Source organism: Podarcis muralis, chromosome 10, assembly GCF_964188315.1.
Source record: "Podarcis muralis chromosome 10, rPodMur119.hap1.1, whole genome shotgun sequence".
Lineage (NCBI taxonomy): Eukaryota > Metazoa > Chordata > Lepidosauria > Squamata > Lacertidae > Podarcis > Podarcis muralis.
In genome coordinates, this window is record NC_135664.1 from 71916450 (window position 1) to 71929290 (window position 12841).

The window sequence follows — 12841 nt, forward strand, 5'->3', positions numbered from 1 at the left end:
GCTTTCGATATCCTGGAAAACGACCTCGTCAAATAAACGAATACAGCGTGTTACAACGAAGGGCGTTCGTTTGTCGGAAGCAAATTCCACCCCACGGAAGAGAACAGCTGACCTACACGGGCAGAGAGAAGGATACATGGGGAGGTTTTCTGTTTTACAGCATGAAGCGCTCCCCTCGCTTTTCCCCCACCTGCATTTTCATCAACTGTTTCAACGCCAAATGCAACGTCATCATTTTTTTGCAGAATATTCCCCTGGGCTGCTGAAAAACATTTCTGTTTCGACAAGCTTACATATTTTAACCTTTGTATGTTTTAATGCAGGCCTGTGGATTGTTCTTCTGTTTTATTGTCATAGCTGTCAACTTTTCCCTTTTCTTGCGAGGAATCCTATTCGGAATAAGGGAATTTCCCTTTAACAAAGGGAAACGTTCACAGCTATGTTTATTGTTTTATCTTTTTGGAGACGGCTTTGAGGTTTTCGGGTTTTTGTTTTTTAAAAAAAGAGTCAAGTGCATATAAATGTTATGAAATAAATAACTAGATAAATGTGGGCGGAGCGACGAATGTGAATTTTACTTCTGTTCAGAAGGCCAATTTCTGCACACAGATGGGCGGGCAGACAGCTGGACACACTCTCCCGCTCTGTCCTCCCTTCGATGCAACCCGCATTGTTTGATTGTTCCTGTGGCTGAGGGTTGTCGCGGCCTTTGGCTAGAGCAATAAACTGATGTCGACTGATTGTAAACTCCACCGACACAAACAAGAGGCATCGAACGGGTAAGGATCAAGGAAACATCCCAGTCCGGCAAAAGGGCTCAAGGAAGGTGCGAAGCAGGGCAGGGGAAGGGGTGTGGCCTGGGAGAAAGGGGTGTGGTCCAGAGGGTGTGGCCTAGGGGGAGGGGTGTGGCCAGGGGAAGGGGTCTTCAGAGAGGGCGTGGCCTGAGGAGGGGATGTGGTCCAGAGGGGAGTGGCCTAGGAGAAGGGGTGCTTCAGAGAGGGCGTGGCCTGAGGAGGGATGTGGTCCAGAGGGGAGTGGCTTAGGAGAAGGGGTGCTTCAGAGAGGGCGTGGCCTGAGGAGGGATGTGGTCCAGAGGGGAGTGGCTTAGGAGAAGGGGTGCTTCAGAGAGGGCGTGGCCTGAGGAGGGATGTGGTCCAGAGGGGAGTGGCCTAGGAGAAGGGGTGCTTCAGAGAGGGCGTGGCCTGAGGAGGGATGTGGTCCAGAGGGGAGTGGCCTAGGAGAAGGGGTGTGGCCAGGGGAAGGTGTGCTTCAGAGAGGGCGTGGCCTGAGGAGGGATGTGGTCCAGAGGGGAGTGGCCTAGGAGAAGGGGTGTGGCCAGGGGAGGTGTGCTTCAGAGAGGGCGTGGCCTGAGGAGGGGATGTGGTCCAGAGGGGAGTGGCTTAGGAGAAGGGGTGCTTCAGAGAGGGCGTGGCCTGAGGAGGGATGTGGTCCAGAGGGGAGTGGCCTAGGAGAAGGGGTGTGGCCAGGGGAAGGTGTGCTTCAGAGAGGGCGTGGTCTGAGGAGGGATGTGGTCCAGAGGGGAGTGGCCTAGGAGAAGGGGTGTGGCCAGGGGAAGGTGTGCTTCAGAGAGGGCGTGGCCTGAGGAGGGATGTGGTCCAGAGGGGAGTGGCCTAGGAGAAGGGGTGTGGCCAGGGGAGGTGTGCTTCAGAGAGGGCGTGGCCTGAGGAGGGATGTGGTCCAGAGGGGAGTGGCCTAGGAGGAGGGGTGCTTCAGAGAGGGCGTGGCCTGAGGAGGGATGTGGTCCAGAGGGGAGTGGCCTAGGAGAAGGGGTGTGGCCAGGTGAAGGGGTGCTTCAGAGAGGGCGTGGCCTGAGGAGGGATGCAGTCCAGAGGGGAGTGGCCTAGGAGAAGGGGTGTGGCCAGGGGAAGGGGTGCTTCAGAGAGGGCGTGGCCTGAGGAGGGATGTGGTCCAGTGGGGAGTGGCCTAGGAGAAGGGGTGTGGCCAGGGAAGGTGTGCTTCAGAGAGGGCGTGGCCTGAGGAGGGATGTGGTCCAGAGGGGAGTGGCCTAGGAGAAGGGGTGTGGCTAGGGGAAGGTGTGCTTCAGAGAGGGCGTGGCCTGAGGAGGGATGTGGTCCAGAGGGGAGTGGCCTAGGGGAAGGGGTGTGGCCAGGGGGGAGGTGTGCTTCAGAGGGGGTGTGGCCTGAGGAGGGGATGTGGTCCAGAGGGGAGTGGCCTAGGAGAAGGGGTGTGGCCAGGGGAAGGTGTGCTTCAGAGAGGGCGTGGCCTGAGGAGGGGATGTGGTCCAGAGGTTTTGTGACCTAAGGGGAAGGTGTGTGGTCCAGAGGGGGTGTGGCCTAAGGGGAAGGGGTGTGGCTCCAGGAAAAGGGTGTGGATGAGGCAGACTCATGGAGGTGGAGAAGGCTCTTGGTGACCAGCCACAATGGCTATCCAGGGCGGAGGGGAGTGTTGCCCTGGTGCTCGAATCCTGCCTGCAGGTTTCCCATTGACGCATCTGGTTGGCCACTGAGAGAAGAGGATGCTGGACTAGACAGGCCATGGGCCTGATCCAGCTGGAGGCTCTCCTTACGTTCTTCTGAGCTCCCCTTCCTTGCAGCAAAGGGAGCTCAGTGCGCCACCATCCCCGCATGTACTATTTTACCTGACAGTTCGGCAGCATAGATGTCGGAGTCCCCGTACTCAAACTCCAGGTTGGGGCAGTCCACCGAGCCCTGAAACAGAAGACCCAAGTTAGCTGAGGCTGGCATAGCAGACGGCAGGACACACATACGCTGAGGTGACCCAGTGATACGTAACTGGAACTACAAAAATGGGTTCCGATCCAACAGCTGTGGAATAGCTCTCCCTGTGACTCGACTTCCCCGCTCTGTGAAATGGGCACTGCGGAAAAGTCCAGCGATCAGAATCGAGCAATCAATAGATCAGTCAACTTTCTAGTACGGGGATAGTGACCCAAACACCACAAAGACTCTGTTGCTCATTGCTAGGTCCTTTGTGGGACCCTGCCTCAAACCCCTCAGCCCCCCATCTCCTTTTCCGCCCCCTTGCAACACACGGCCACCCCCGTTACAAAAAAAATATTGTCCCCTAGCAAAAACCAGGCACCCATTTCCCCCTCATTGCAACAGCATGGTTCAATTTGAAGCCTTCTATGACATCAGAGCAACTCAGCCAATGGCTGGCGGAGGCTGAGAATCGCCCACCACCCTCAAAAAAGCAGTTTTCAACCACAAGATTCAGTCCCTAGAGAGCAGGGGCCTTGGGTACAATAGTCCTAACACCACAGGGGGGGGGGGACACATTTTCACCCCAAAGTCCGCATTCATTTATGGAGAATCTTCTGAGGGGTTTTGTTCCAGGGTGGATGGGGCCAGAGGCAAAAACAGGCAGAGCAACGGAGGCAATTTTTATCTTTGTGCAGTAGGCTAGTTTCTGCACAACCTCTCTATTCTCCATCTGGACGACCAAGGGAGTTCAGAGACCTCGGTCCTGTCGGACTTGCATTCGACCGAGCGACTCTTCCGGTTGAGTCCTCCGACGTGATTAAAGACCTGAACCTTTGATGAGGCTCCAACCACGTTCCCCCATTACGCAGAGTATCCAGCACGCAGGGAAGGAGCCGAGATAGTATGAGCTACATTGCAAAGAGCGTTTTATTTCTAACTACGCAGACAGAAAAGAAATATACATGCTCTCTCTGTGAGAGCAGAGAGCAACTGATAAACAAAGGAACAGGAAACCAGTAACTGTCAGTATATGGAAACATCACCGCTGCAGACAGCCAGTTTGTTGACACCACATGATGCGCCTATCTGTGGGAAAGAAGAATTTCCCAGGACGTTCACAGGCTGGATAAGTCTTTGTGAAGAGTGTAACTTGAAACCTTCCGACTGCGCATGTTCAGGAAGTTTGTCAGACTTGCTGGAAGAGCTGAACTGAAAGGACGTGTTTTTCTCTAGTGCTGTAATGTCAGAAATAAACATCATGTAAATAGATTTCTGACTTATTTTCTTTCCCCTGCGGAAGCAGAAGAGGGGATGTGCATTTTACCCACGCTTGGGAAAATGTCGCCTATCAAAATCTCCCTGGTCTGTCTGGATATCAGCCAGAGGAGGTTACCGGTAAGCAAGCTCCGAGGACATTGAGAGGGGCCAGCCTCTATGGAGGGGGCTTGCAAACCGACAGTAACGTCACATCCGTCTCCTGTCTTCCGTGAGACTTCCCACAGCCTGGAATCTCTGGAATGCAAAACAGTGTCTTGTGACTCCAAGAGCACAGTGGCAACACACAGAAACCAACAGGTCCTGTATCCCTGAAGGAGCGTCTCCACCCCCATCGTTCAGCCCGGACACTGAGGTCCAGCTCTGAGGGCCTTCTGGCAGTTCCCTCGCTGCGAGAAGCCAAGTTACAGGGAACCAGGCAGAGGGCCTTCTCGGTGGTGGCGCCCGCCCTGTAGAACGCCCTCCCATCAGGTGTCAAAGATATAAGCACCTATCCTATTTCTAAAAGACATCTGAAGGCAGCCCTGTTTGGGGAGGTTTTTAATATTTAGTGCTTTATTGTTTTTAACACTCGATTGGGAGCCGCCCAGAGTGGCTGAGGAAACTCAGCCAGATGGGCGGGGTATAAATAATAAATTATTATTATATATTATTATTATTTCAGCAAAGTCGAGCCAGTGAAGATCGTGGCTTGGGAGAGCAAGATAGGAGGGACGTCTATCTTTCCCTTTCCCCCCCTCCGTATTATTTCCATTGGTTTTTCATTTAACATAAACCAACAAAATACAATAACATTTCATAACCATCTGTTATTATCTTTCTCACTGCTCTAACGAGCACTGAGTTCCCTCCCTCCCTTACTTTCTTTTCTTACTTCAATCCCTTTCCCACAGTTCCTTAATAACATCCAGTCCATGTCATAAGATTTATTTCAGACCTGCTAACGTCTTCAAATTTCTACAGTTTTCACTTATATAGTCCACAAATTTACTCCAATCTCTTTGAAACTTTGTTTCCTCTTGATTACGGATCCTCTAGGTCAGTTTTGCTAATTCCGCATAATCCACCATCTTCGTCTGCCACTCCTCCACGGTTGGCAATTCCTGTACTTTCCATTTTGGGGCTAACAAAGTTCTGGCGGCAGTCGTGGGGTACATAAATAGTCTCTGATCTACTTTTTCAATTTCCTTCCAATACGCCCAGCAAAAAGGCTTCCAGTTTTTTGGGGGAAAGTATATTTAAACATCTTTTTCAATTCATTATAAATCAGTTCCCAAAATTGTTTTGTTTTCTCACCTGTCCACCACATGTGGAAAAAATCTCCGTCCTTCTCTTTACATTTCCAACAGATTTCACTACTCGTCCTATACATTTTTAACAGGTGTTTGACAGGTGTTAGGTACCGGTGACAGCGGCCACGAAATTAAAAGACGCCTGCTTCTTGGGAGAAAAGCAAAGACAAACCTAGACAGCATCTTTAAAAGTAGAGACATCACCTTGGTGACAAAGGTCCGTATAGTTCAAGCTATGGTTTTCCCAGTAGTGATGTATGGAAGCGAGAGCTGGACCATCAAGAAGGCTGATCGCCAAAGAATGGATGCTTTTGAATTCTGGTGCTGGAGGAGACTCTTGAGAGTCCCATGGACTGCATGAAGATCAAACCTATCCATTCTGAAGGAAATCAGCCCCGAGTGCTCACTGGAAGGACAGATCCTGAAGCTGAGGCTCCAAGACTTTGGCCACCTCATGAGAAGAGAAGACTCCCTGGAAAAGACCCTGATGTTGGGAAAGATGGAGGGCACAAGGAGAAGGGGACGACAGAGGATGAGATGGTTGGACAGTGTTCTCGAAGCTACCAGCATGAGTCTGACCAAACTGTGGGAGGCAGTGGAAGACAGGAGTGGCTGGTGTGCTCTGGTCCAGGGGGTCACGAAGAGGCGGACACGACTAAATGACTAAACAACAACAACAGGTACCGGGATGTCGATCTTTCCTGGCTTCTGCTAGACATGTCCCAAAGGTATCTTTGTGGGATGCAATTGAGCCTAGATGCAGTTGAGGCTGGAGCAGGTTTCTAACCCCATTCATGGAAGCCATTAGCCTTTTAATGATGGCCGCTGGCTAAGCTATGACCTACATGGGACAGAGTCCCCTTAGGCTACTATCAGGGCTCTTTTCCCCTATAGAATATTACTGGGGCACAAACAATTCGTGGAACAGGGGTGAGGAGAAGGAGTGCCACTCACTGAAGGGCTTTCAACCATTAGCTATTGACTTCCATCCTTTAAAAAAAACAAACAACAGTTTATTTCTACTGCACCTCCAAGGTCTGCTCAAGCCTTGTCTGTATCCCCTCATCATTTGTAGGGAAGCTGGTACCCTCATTTTGGAAGCCAAACAGTAAAGAGAGCAATTGGCCCGAAGCCACTCAGGGATGCGGAACTCGAACTCGCAACTCTGGAATAACAGAGACAGAAGGTGCCGTTTCAAAGGGTCAAATTGAGATTACTGACGGCTGGGTCTTTATTCTCACATTCCCGAATTTTAGAAGCCATTCGCTGATTCTGATCACAGGCAAGTACCAAATCTTTGGCTGCAGGTTTCTAGACCTTAATGAGTGAAATAGGCTGCCTCGCTCTGTTTTATGGCCAGGGGTCGGATTCTGTATCCCCTCCTGGTTTTCTCGCATACCCAGATTAATTGAAGGACATGCCTGGTGTCTATTCTCTCTTTCGGGGATAAAACACACAACCTGAAAATAATTGGAAGGGAGAAGAGACGCGTTGTCTGAATTCTGTGAGATTACGCAGACGTCAAGGGATTCAAAGCTGGTTAATATAATCCTGGAGGTGTGGAGAGCAAGGAATCATCTTCGACAGGAAGACCATCAGAATAAATCACACGACGTAGCTCTTACTGGATTCTACTGAAGAAAGCCTCACCGCCTTGGTGCATAAAAATGCCTCAGATACTTTGTTGTTGTTTAGTCGTTTAGTCGTTTAGTCGTGTCCGACTCTTCGTGACCCCCTGGACCAGAGCACGCCAGGCACTCCTGTCTTCCACTGCCTCCCGCAGTTTGGTCAAACTCATGTTGGTAGCTTCGAGAACACTGTCCAACCATCTCGTCCTCTGCCGTCCCCTTCTCCTTGTGCCCTCCATCTTTCCCAACATCAGGGTCTTTTCCAGGGAGTCTTCTCTTCTCATGAGGTGGCCAAAGTCTTGGAGCCTCAGCTTCAGGATCTGTCCTTCCAGTGAGCACTCAGGGCTGATTTCCTTCAGAAGGGATAGGTTTGGTCTTCTTGCAGTCCATGGGACTCTCCAGAGTCTCCTCCAGCACCATAATTCAAAAGCATTGATTCTTCGGCGATCAGCCTTCTTGATGGTCCAGCTCTCACTTCCATACATCACTACTGGGAAAACCATAGCTTTTACTATATGGACCTTTGTTGGCAAGGTGATGTCTCTACTTTTTAAGATGCTGTCTCAGTTATTAAAGGGTTATAAAACTGCATTTCTTTCCTTCTTTTTAAAATTTTAACACTACAGCATGGAAAGTCATCAGAGAGATGCGGTGGCACAACTGAAGGATACTGACAAGCCGGAAGACGCGCAAGGGAGAAAAAAGAAATTGCTATTTAGGGGAATTGAATTTAATTCTAAATTATATTCCGGGAAATGTGGGAGATTACAAGGGGTCAAAAAAAATGGATGTACCGTGCTATATTAGAAGCAAAAAAACTTGTTTTGATGAATTGGAAGAGCTGCGAAAAGATTCCATTGAGCACATGGATTGATAATATGGACAGATTAGCTGCATACGAACGAATTGCATGTCGACGCAAATTAAGAATGGATAAACATGAAGAAATCTGGAAGGAGTATTTAAGTGATAAGGCGGATAGTGGCGGGAAGTAGGGGGAAGAGAGAGAGGTGGGGAAATATTGTTAAAAAGGTGTAGTTGTAGGTATATCAGTGTATTCAAATCTGAATTGTCAAATTATGTTGTTAGTGTTATTATGGTTTCTGTTGTATGTGTCTTTTGCAGTTGTTGTTTGTATTGAAAAATGATTAAATAAATTAAAAAAATAATAATCAGGGGTCTGGAAACCAAGCATGATGAGGAACAGTTGAAGGAGCTGGGTATGTTTAGCCTGGAAAAGAGGAGACTGAGAGGAGATAGGATAAAGGTAAAGGTAAAGGGACCCCTGACCATTAGGTCCAGTCATGACTGACTCTGGGGTTGCAGCACTCATCTCGCTTTATTGGCCGAGGGAGCCGGCGTACAGCTTCCGGGTCATGTGGCCAGCATGACTAAGCCGCTTCTGGCGAACCAGAGCACCGCACGGAAACGCCGTTTACCTTCCCGCTGGAGCGGTACCTATTTATCTACTTGCACTTTGACGTGCTTTCAAACTGCTAGGTTGGCAGGAGCTGGGACCGAGCAATGGGAGCTCACTCCGTCACGGGGATTTGAACCGCCAACCTTCTGATCGGCAAGTCCTAGGCTCTGTGGTTTAACCCACAGCGCCACCCACGTCCCTTCAGTAGGATAGCCACCTTCAAATATCTCTAGGCCTGTCATATGAAAGATGGAGCAGGCTTTTTCTCCTGTTCCAGAGTGGAGGAACAGAACCAATGGATTCAAGTTGCAATGAAGGAGATTCCAGACTCAGCAGTATGAGCTGTTTGACAATGGAACAGACACCCTTGGAAAGTGGTTGACTCTCCTTCCTTGGAGGTTTTTAAGCAGAGGTCGGATAGCTGTCTGTCATGGATGCTTTAACTGAGATTCCTGCATCACGGCGGGTTGGACTAGATGACCACAGGGTCCCTTCCAACTCTACAATTCTACGATTCTACAAAGAGATGGGAAATACAATTCTACGTATGTATATTAAACTAGCACATAATTTAGGAGAGCCATATTTCTTTCTAGGGCATGGATTTTATTTTATTTATTTATTTCCCCATTCTTTATGATCACACTTTCACCCAGGGATGTCGAATAACTTACAAAAATAAAAATAAAACAATTCAGTCGAAAAATCTAACAATAACATGCATCAAACTCATCCTCCTATTAGTTATACATAAAGGTATATACTTTTGTCCTTACTCATTTATCCTAATTTCCCCCCCTTCCTTCCTCCCCTTTAACTCCTCCCCCCAAAAACTTGTTGTCTCTTCAGATCTTTAACCACATGCACAGATTATTCATTCTAATTTGGATGCTTGGGTTGGCTTTTCCTCTAGGGTGCAGATAAGGAGTTGTGCAGGTTCGGTGTTTGAAACGTAAGCTGTAAAGTCCCGCCAGGCTGCATCAAATTGCTTTGCTGGTTCCATGCCTTTCATCGCACAAATCTCAGCAGTTATCTTTTCGGTAACTGATAATAATAATTTTATTATTTATCCCCAGCCCATCTGGTTGGGTTTCCCCAGCCACTCTGGGCGGCTTCCAACAAAACACTAAAATACAATAACCTGTTAAACATTAAAAGCTTCCCTAAACAGGGCTGCCTTCAGATGTCTTCTAAAAGTTTGGTAGTTATTTTTCTCTTTGGCATCTGGTGGGAGGGCGTTCCACAGGGCGGGAGCCACTACTGAAAAGGCCCTCTGCCTGGTTCCCTGTAACTTGGCTTCTCGCAGCGAGGGAACTGCCAGAAGGCCCTCGGAGCTGGACCTCAGTGTCTGGGTAGAACAATGGGGGTGGAGACCCAACCATGAGGCAAGATGAGGCAAGTGCCTCAGGCGGCAGGATCCACAGGGGCAGCAGATCCCAACACTGATCTTTATCCTGAGAGATCTGCATTGGCTCCCAGTAGGTTTCCGAGCACAATTCAAATTGTTGGTGCTGACCTTTAAAGCCCTAAATGGCCTCGGTCCAGTATACCTGAAGGAGCGTCTCCACCCTCATCGTTCTGCCCGGACACTGAGGTCCAGCTCCGAGGGCCTTCTGGCAGTTCCCTCCCTGCAAGAAGTGAGGTTACAGGGAACCAGGCAGAGGGCCTTCTCGGTGGTGGTGCCCTCCCAGCAGATGTCAAGGAAATAAGCAACTATCTTACTTTTAAAGGACATCTGAAGGTGGCCCCGTTTAGGGAAGTTTTAAAATGTTTGATGCTATATTGTGTTTTTAATATTCTTTTGGGAGCTGCCCAGAGTGGCTGGGGAAACCCAGCCAGATGGGCGGGGTATAAGTAATAAATTATTATTACAGTGGTACCTCAGGATGCGAACGGGATCCGTTCCGGAGCCCCGTTCGCATCTTGAATAGAACGTAAGACACGACGGCGCGTCTGCACGTGTGCGGGTCACGTTTTACCACTTCCACGCATGCGCGTGACATCATTTTGAGCGTCTGCGCATGCGTGAGCGGCAAAACCCGGAAGTAATGCACTCCATTACTTCCGGGTTGCTACAGAGTGCAACCCGAAAGCTCTCAACCTGAAGCACATTCAACCCGAGGTATGACTGTACAGTGGTGCCCGGCAAGACGAACGCCTCGCAAGATGGAAAACCCGCTAGACGAAAGGGTTTTCCGTTTGCGATGCGCTTCGCAAGACGAATTTCCCTATGGGGTTGCTTTGCAAGACGAAAACGTCTTGCGAGTCTCGCCATTCCCCCCCCGCTTTTCTCCCCCTTTTTCAAAGCCGCTAAGCCGTTAATAGCCTTTTAGCCGCTAAGCCTTTAATAGCCGCTAAGCCACTAAATCGCTAATAGCGCTAATTCGCTTAGCCACTAATAGGGTTGCTTCGCAAGACGAAAAAACCGCTAGACGAAGAGAATCGCGGAACAGATTCTTTTCGTCTTGCGAGGCACCACTGTATTATTATTATTGCCTCCTTGTTCCTGATGTGGCTCTTCACTCGCTCCTTCTTCCCTCGGTGTGAAGGAGATGTCGTTTTGTGGTTTGCCTCAGGCGCCAAAATGTCTTGGGCCGGCCCTGATAGGGCAGTTTCCTACGCCCCCCTCCAGGTCCAAGGATTTTCACCAAGCCTGCGCACAAAGAACCGCCATCCAAACTCAGCCTTTGAGCGCAGGCTCCGGACGGACGTCCATCCACTGCGGGAAGTAAGGTGGCCAAGGAGTTCAGTTACAGTGGTGCCCCGCAAGATGAAATTAATTCGTTCCGCAATTTTTGTCGTCTAGCGAATTTTTCGTCTTGCGAAGCACGAAATCCCATAGGAATGCATTGAAAATCAATTAATGCGTTCCTATGGTCAAAAAAAGTCCAAACAAAGCCAAATTTGGTACAACAACAGTTTATTAACTGCTCTTTAAAGTCACACATACTGTAAAGAGCAGTTCAAAAATTGAAGGGAAAATAAATTAACTTTTTAAACAAAACATGTCTTTGTTTTTAGACAAAGAAAACAAAGTCGCGAGACGTTTTCGTCTTGCGAAGCAAGCCCATAGGGGAAATTCGTCTTGCGAGGCAAATCGAAAACGGAAAAACCTTTCGTCTAGCGAGTTTTTTGTCTTGCGAGGCATTCGTCTTGCGAGGTACCACTGTACTTATTCCACCGTGAAAAAGGGGAAAGGAGCTTTATCCAAAGGGCCGCAGTGCCATCATCTGCACTGGTCACCGGTTACGGCAGAAAGATCGTGGCCGCCGTCATCTCCCTGAATTTCACACACACGGTTTCAGCTCAAGTCGAGCCCTTGATTTGCAGCCAAATATTTTGCGAGAAAGCTTTGGTTGCATAACATGCAGCAAAGAATCAACACTTAAGACATAGGCGGGCGGCAGGGAGCACACAGATTTGCTGACAAAGTGAGTTTTGGGGGTATTAAAGACTACAGAGGGCTCAGTTAATTAACAAGCCCCATCATGCCAGCGTTTGCTCACCCCCAACGAATGCAGGGCAGAGGCAATTTCGGGAAAGGTGGAATGGCAAGATGGATTTGTCGGCCGTGGCGCTTTTTTTTTTTTAGCAGCCCGATCCTGTCCGTTTGAACAGACAAAGGCCAATTATTGCGAGGGGAAAGGGAGAGTTAATTGACTGGAACCTCCATGGCAGATTACGGTTGCATCAGGCTGCATTTGCAGTGTGCTGCAACAGGCGAGATAGAGGCAACGCCAAATAAACACACGCAAACTCTCTCACAATTAGGGAGAAACACGCCAACTGAACAAGAAAGCCCCATTTTTTAAAGCTCAGCTTCTTTCCACTTGAGAACTAATCTCTTAAATCCAGTAAAATTCCTCCCACTTTGACCTTCATTGAAGTTTCCTAAACAACGTCCTTGGCAATTGCGGCCGCCCAACAGCAGCAAACATTTTCCAAAGTACGGCAACGTGATTTACAAAGGGCTAAATTCGTCAGCAACAGATCTGAGCTGTGCTGCAAAGTGTGCTGCTTTAATCTAAAAATGCTGGTGGGTTTTGTTTGTTCACTCGCTTCAGACTTTGTAGAATTTCTTGGGTCGCGTCTTGCTAAATCCTAACAGAAGTCACAACAAGGCTTCTTTGCAAATTCATTCAGCTAAGCTTCGCTGTGGTTGTTCCGGGAGAAAGCTCAGGCTGAAGGTCTTTCCGAAAAACCCCGGCTCAGAATCCGCAGAGCAGAAAACTCAAATCTACTGCTTCACCGCCTCAAAGCAGGGTCATCCGAAACATCTTGTTTTGGGGAACAATCCGCTAGAAAAACTTTTCCTGCACCAGCAGCACCAATTTATTTCAATGAGATTTGCGCAGGAAGAAATTCCTGGAGGATTATGCCCTCTGCCTTAGCAAACACAAACAGGAATATTTAAAGGCCTTTCTCGATTTTTGTTTCATCATGGTACCAGTTTAGGAGACATTTAAAGAAGAGTTTAGATCACCCTTCATCTACCTGGTTCCTCCCAGATGTTTTGCACTA

The 12841-nt window shown here is 48.8% G+C and overlaps 1 protein-coding gene across 1 annotated transcript in view; it reads right to left on the minus strand.

Annotated features, from left to right (window-relative positions):
• STRIP2 (striatin interacting protein 2) overlaps positions 1-12841 on the minus strand; it is a 72015-nt gene that overhangs the window by 51159 nt on the left and 8015 nt on the right. The window contains exon 2 of the mRNA XM_077935379.1: positions 2621-2690. Coding sequence (XP_077791505.1) covers positions 2621-2690 — 70 coding nt within the window. The remainder of the gene's footprint in view (positions 1-2620; positions 2691-12841) is intronic.